Below are 7,008 nucleotides of genomic sequence, written 5' to 3'. Positions count from 1 at the left end.
TGGAGGGCCACAGTTTGGAGACCCATGGATCATGGATCACTATAATACTTTCAGTTGAGATCTCTAGACATATGGTCGGGCCAGGCCTTGTGTCCATATTTTGGACTCAAACATGAACCATATTGTGTAGGGATGAAATACCACATACTATTGGGGATGCAATAAAAAACTAAAGTAGAATATATATATATTTATATAAAAATTTATTTATTATAACTCTATTAAATAAACATAGTATACAGACAATTGATGCATTTACCAGAAATACAACATGTCCATCAGCTGGTATGACATGACTTGTGACTCACACATGCACACATACTACATACAGTATATATATATATATATATATATATATATATATATATATATGGTCGCTGCCCACACTCCATACAAATCCAACAAGTGTCTCTAATTCCTGTTTGTCACCACACGCTGCGGCCAGGAATGTGTCACACATTATACATTGTTTCCTATTTCCTCGCATTGTTTTCGCTATAGTAACTTGATAACAATATTACTTAGCGGCAGCGGCTCAAATACTTGGCAGCTGCTGAGTCCCAGGTGGAAACCATTTCCAGATGATCGACCAATTACTCATTTAGGTCGCCATTGAAAATAACATTTTCTTTCCTGCCAGTGAGGAAAAAAAAAAGTAAACTGGGGGAAGGATGTGACACTTAGCAGCACAGACACATTGTACAAACATGAACACAAAAGATAGGGATCACAATGAGACTTCTAGTCGTCTCCTGGAGAAGATGGTGTCAGTCATGGCAATATCCCACATGCAAATAAAGGATTAGAGGCGTTTGTTTTTTGTAGGCGCCATCACATCATGGGTGATCCCTACACCCAGTGGTTTCATTCTCTTCTCTTTCTCTACAGTATTCGGGTCACCGACACAGTGGCCTTCTTTCTTCAGTCAGCGCCCAGTCTCCAGAATACATGGTGTGGGATGATTTCATGAACCAGGCTCTAGGTTATTCAGCTGAGCTCAGTATCTCAGCGATGTCACTTCCATTGTAGCCTTTATTCCCTTTCATGTAAAAGATATCTTTAATTTCCTAATAGACGACTGTGTTAGCAGTTGCTGGTAGATGGGAGATTTTAGGAAGCGGGGGTAAGAGTCCTTTTCCATTAGGATTCTAGTCTGTTCTTGTGCAGCATCAAAGCAACTGCGACAGGCGACTGCTACTTGCTCTCGTGTGAATTCTCGGGTCTGGTGATCAATATTGACCTAAGGAGAAAAAAATGCAGGATGTTAGTCTTTGATATTAAACATAAGTTGAAAAAATGTTGCATTGTGATGTAGCAGAGCTGAGTTTGTCATTGAGGCCTGATCTGTGCTGTGATACTAAGACATTGAACTAGGTTTAGTGATATCATTCTAACAAACTCGGTTCTGTGCATACACATAATAAAACATTTCAGAAAATGAAGCAGTGACTAAGTACATCTAGTATACTGTATATTATGAGCTGCTATTCAGACCAGGTAACAAGCCAATCTTTGAATGTTTCCATCCCTATTGATTCTCTGAGTCGGCTCCACATGGCGCAAATACTTAATTGATTCCGCCATCTCTATTAATGACTCCTAATAAATAGATCACTTCACTTATATAGGAAAAACTACTCTAAGAAGGAGATATACTGTATTAAACCTATAGTCTTGAATGCAGTCTGTTGTACCCTGTTATCAGCTATTTCTGGCAGGGGGAGAATGGCTATACTGTTAATAGGATGATTGACTGAAAATCTAGAAAATATCTGCCCCTTTAATTTATTAATCACATACGGGTCTATATAGGGCTGTGGCTACGGTCTGCTCGACCAGAGATTGCTGTGTTATGCTGCTATATAGCACATAATGTAAATGGGGTCATATTGCAACTCCTGCTAGGGACCCATCCTGGACAGATTTTTGGTGATCGTTGGTTCATGACATGGCCACTTGCAGGTTTTAACATGACCCCATTCACATTAGCTGCAATGCAGCTCAATTCAGGGAGCACAACAGTGGTATCAAGTGTGGTTGTCTGGGCATGATGGGAGTTGTAGTTTTGCAACAGCTGGAGAGCCACTAAAGGAAAAACATAGCCTTAGACTGTGTCTTATACTATATGGAGATGATTAATCTCCGGCTTTCCAGGATATCTGGACCTCAGCGCAGGAGTTTTTTTTTTTCCCCTTATTATGATTCTAAATATAGCCGAGCTTGTTACCTCTCGGGGGGCTCCAGTCTGCAGGAATTCCTGGAATATGCACTCAGCTTTGCCAAGAAGTTTGTTCCCTGTAGGCGTCTTTTTGTAGTCTTCGCAGGCTATCCAGAACTCTAGGTTCTCCTCGCTAAATTCTGTCTTCAGGAAGGTGCGAAAGGCTGACAGCCCATCTATAGGGGAAACAAAGGGAAGACGTTAAGGCATTGACTTTCACTGTACAATGATCCCCCGAGACTTCATTTACCATATGCTCTACCACTATAATACCTGTTATACTATAGTATATTGCACATATGTAACATGCACACTATGCAACATAGTATACAATTACTATAATGTAATATTACATAGTATAAAATAACATTATATTTATCTCTAATGTGCTTATTCCAGTATTGATATAGCTGCAGCATATTCTTCAGCATCGTACATAGACGCCACTCATCCACATGCACTATCCCCACCCTCCTGCAAATTCTAGTCCCGTGCCATAATATCATCCCATAGGAATATACAGGAATCTCACCTTTGCTACTGAGCAGCTGGTTGAATGATTCTTTCCATTTCATGGCTTCTTTCATGCAGTTTCTGGGGAGAGAGAGATGAAAGTTTGCATTGAATCCATAATGGACGCAATTTACCAACAATTCTGCTTCCTCTTACAGGGTGGGCTACGACTTGTATAGACATGAATTACTGCCTTGCACTAGACTGAGCAGGACGGTAGAATTTGGCAGCAGAGCTGACAATTCAATAGCTATGTATTAAGACGGGAAGCAGCATATATCTTCATTCTGAGTAATATATACCAATACTTCACGTCAAGAAGGAGAATGAATAAATCTGATATGCACTATGTATGCTTTACCTGCAAGCTATTCAATGGGAGTAAAGGGCTACAATAAAAGCCACTCCATCTGCAGCTGCACCCAACACTGCAGACATGCGAATACACGTTATAAATAGTATAGATAAAGCATTGCAATGTTCTATTATGCACTTTTCACTACTCATGTACCCGCTACTATATATATATATATATATATATATATATATATATATATATATATAGTCGTTTTCCAAGGTGATCGGATACATATTGATCATATCATTACGCTCAATGTAGCAAGGAGATATTTTAGTTATTATCTTACCTGTGGTTGTCTTTCTTCTTGTACAAGTTGGATGGCATAAGCTTGTGCCCAACGTCCACTTTGTGAATGAAGGTGCCAATGGACGATCTTAGTTCCTTCGCCTTGTCGCACAAAAAGGCATCCGGATTAAAGGAGTTCAGGTACATCATTGTCCTCTGCAGGGCACTGTGTCAGTGTCTTCTCAGTGACCGCCTCTCTATTGTCCTATTGAGTAGCCCTGTAAGTCCCTAGCACATGCTTGCAGCACTGGTTCCCTGACTGAAGGATCCTGCCTTATATCTGTGTGTGCACCAAGCTCAGCCCCCTGGTAGGAGGATCTGAGAGTAAGATTCAAGGGAGGGAGAAGGCACAAGAGGCTCAAACCTCCTCCCACGCCTGTTGTGCCAGGGCAGACTGTACTGTGTTATATGACGAGGAGATACCCTACTTTCTGCCATTCACTGCTGATCTTTTGTTGACAGAATTGTTATAAGGAAAATCAGAGCATCACATAAGCGGAGAAGAAGAATCAGCTGAATGAAGACCACCGCTGAAAGATAAAAACCTATCAATGCAGCCACCAACAAAAACGTATAGAAAGTCATATTACACAACTCAACTTTTATTATATGTTTCTTTCAGATCTGACGAAAAAGGCAAGTCTATGGAATATAGTGTACCTGCCCTTTATGTGGCAGAAGAGGGCTGTAAGCTGGGTGTTACGTCAGAGGGTTAGCCCCCCACCGTGCCCGTCCAACCATCACTATGTCTCTATTTCCCTCTTTATTACCTATCTATGTGTTATCTATCCAGTTCATGCCTGTCTATCTATCTATATCCATCTATCTATCTATCTATCTATCTATCTATCCAACAACAAAATACTGCAGCACTCTGTGGTTAGTGAAAAAATTATCGTGTAGGTTTTATTCAGTCATGAACAGGAGCAAGCAAAATTTCAGTCCTTCTATGGGGCAAAATCCCCATAGAAGAACTGAAATGATGCTTGCTCCTTGCGCTTTCATTGTTGAATAAAACTAATCTCCTATCTATCTATCTATCTATCTATCTATCTATCTATCTATCTATCTATCTCCTATCTATCTATCTATCTATCTCCTATCTATCCAATATTGTTAGAAAATGTACAACACTCAGGATTGTGAAGCAAGGTGAACATTGATTTATTATAGATGGATTGCTGCACATGTTTAAATAAATCAATGTTCACCTTGCTTCACAATCCTTAGTGCTGTGGATTTTCCACCATTATTTTCCTATGGTCTAGTCGAGACCTGGGTCTGCTGGCATCTATCTATCTATCTATCTATCTATCTATCTATCTATCTATCTATCTATCTACCTACCTTCCTATCTATCTCCCTACCGAGAGTATCTATCCACCTATCTATCCATACACATTACAACTAGAGATGAGCGAACCTCAAGCATGCTCGAGCCGATCCAAACCCGAACTTTCGGCATTTGATTAGCGGTGGCTGCTGAAGTTGGATAAAGCCCTAAGGCTATGTGGAAATCATGGATATACTGTAGTCATTGGCTGTATCCATGTTTTCCAGACACCTTAGAGCTTTATCCAAGTTCAGCAGCCGCCACTAATCAAATGCTGATCGTTCGGGTTTGGATGGACTCGAACCCGAACCCGGTTCGCTCATCTCTAATTACAACCAAAGAGCTATAACACTGCCTAGTATTTTGTAGCTACCACAAAACCAGCTCTGACTCATCAACACAGAAAGTTCACAAGACATCTGATAATGCCCTGTGGTATCTGGCACCAAGACCCAATATTCATGATATTATGGCACACCGTTGCCATTATGCGGGAAACATGGTCCGTACAATGGTCATGTGGTAGATGTCACAGTAACATCCACATGATGCCAGGACCCCAATTTTTTTTGAAGTATCACCCCGCTTCTACCAGCACTTCTTCTTCCCATAGTAAAAGCATTGAGCAGGTGCAACAGCCACAATGAGCACTATCAATGTCGCTCCACTGCAATGCCTTTGGCAGTTACCACATCTGTATAATATATTGGAATACTGACTTGTGCCAGAGGATAATCTGTCTAATATTACTTCATAAGCGCCTTCCTTGGGTCTAGTGGCAGTGTCTACCCCCCTCTATAGCTACGCCACAACAGTACACAAGTCATAATATTAGTTTACTTACCAACTGTGCTATATAGACCTATTACTCCATGGTTGTGAACTTGTGATAGATACATTCTCATACTATTATATAAAACGACAAAGCAAACTTGTTTCTATCACCGAATTATATGTAGCGGCATGAGGAGGTATAATAGGGCCCAAAAAGGCAAATACTGTAGTTGCCCTATTATGGCTGTATACAAGATGTTGTATAAAGCTGTAATGCAGCCATGGGCATGATGACTTTCTATAAGAATTACATAACTCTAGTACATTCGATTATGTAACTGGGTTGGCATACACATAAAGCCATCTCTGTATCTAGCATTTTGTATTTAATCAGTCTATGATTGTTTCCAATCAGATGATTTATCACTGAAAATAGTCGATTTTCAGAATTCTCCAGTCACTAATCTATAGGCTATGTTCACACAATGTTTGTTTTTTGGCCGTATTTTAAGCTTACTGTCCTTTTGAGGCCAATATACAGTCATATATTTTGAAATTTTACGGCTGTCAATAATAAAATATGGCTGTATTTCCATCTTAAACTAATGGCCATCCAATAATATGGCCGAAAACAGACATTATATGTACATGGCCATAGTATGGTCTGACCACATAGACATAAGAGTAACTAGTTATACCAAAGAGTAGGCTTTAGAGCCAGCTATGAGTATCAGAAAAGATGCAAAATTATGGTGGACACTGTGGACAAATATTGGGCAAAATACAAAAAAATAAAACAAAATATAAATTGAATCTGTAAAGCTAGTCAAAATAAAAAAAATAAAAATAAAATTCCTTTAAGTGGTACAAATAAACTGCGAAAGTCAACCCGTAATAGAAACTGCAGGGCCTGTAGTGATACTTTCAGAGAGTAAAGGCACATGCAGGTCAATGGTGACCACTTTCATGACGAGATTAAGAAAAATTGATCTGATTGATTTTACGCGTTTTGGGATGACGCACACACTGATACTAAGCATTCTCATGTAATGAGATGTAAAGGACATTATACTGTACTCAGTGCTGCTGCCATTACCATAGCTAACAGGTAAAAACTGCTTATCCCGCTAAGATAAGGCTTCTGACAATGGGAAATCTCTTTGTCCTTTGTGCTCCTTTCACTTTGTCTGTATTTTAGAACATGTTTATTTGCATTCCTTCATTTGTCTCCAATGTGTATGAGAACAGAGGAGTCAGCCCCCTTGGTGGTCTATTGAAGAATCTCCCTGGAAAAACAATCTCATCTGGCATGCCCTTACATGCTCTGCCACCAGACTGCCAGTCTCTGATACCGAGAGGCAATTGTATAGATGGTGCCTGAAAAATAATATAAACTAATAATCATGGTGGCCAATAAATAAAACATAAAAGTAATATAAACTGAATAAAAGATTCTAGTAAACATTCTCTCTCGTCTATCTATCTATCTATCTATCTATCTATCTATCTATCTATCTATCTATT

General features: G+C 39.6%; 1 protein-coding gene across 1 annotated transcript; it reads right to left on the bottom strand.

The window, feature by feature from the left end:
• Nucleotides 1-221: 221 nt before the first annotated feature.
• LOC138799662 (regulator of G-protein signaling 16-like) lies at nucleotides 222-3,648 on the bottom strand. Its single transcript, XM_069981145.1, has 4 exons — nucleotides 3,379-3,648; nucleotides 2,751-2,812; nucleotides 2,228-2,394; nucleotides 222-1,240 (listed from the first exon to the last, which is right to left on the bottom strand). Exons 1-4 carry the CDS (start codon nucleotides 3,525-3,527, stop codon nucleotides 1,043-1,045), a joined length of 576 nt encoding a protein of 191 aa, XP_069837246.1. The 5' UTR covers nucleotides 3,528-3,648; the 3' UTR covers nucleotides 222-1,042.
• Nucleotides 3,649-7,008: the final 3,360 nt, after the last annotated feature.

Source organism: Dendropsophus ebraccatus, chromosome 8, assembly GCF_027789765.1.
Source record: "Dendropsophus ebraccatus isolate aDenEbr1 chromosome 8, aDenEbr1.pat, whole genome shotgun sequence".
NCBI lineage: Eukaryota > Metazoa > Chordata > Amphibia > Anura > Hylidae > Dendropsophus > Dendropsophus ebraccatus.
This window is presented reverse-complemented; position numbering and strand designations above follow the sequence as displayed.

Bases quoted from the DNA above. Each gene is read 5' to 3' on its own strand.
- LOC138799662 (XM_069981145.1), bottom strand. From the start codon at position 3,527: ATGATGTACCTGAACTCCTTTAATCCGGATGCCTTTTTGTGCGACAAG. The intron at 2,395-2,750 runs GTGAGATTCCTG...TTTCCCCTATAG, and splicing joins CCAGCTGCTCAGTAGCAAAG to ATGGGCTGTCAGCCTTTCGC. The intron at 1,241-2,227 runs GTAACAAGCTCG...TTTTCTCCTTAG, and splicing joins AGACTGGAGCCCCCCGAGAG to GTCAATATTGATCACCAGAC.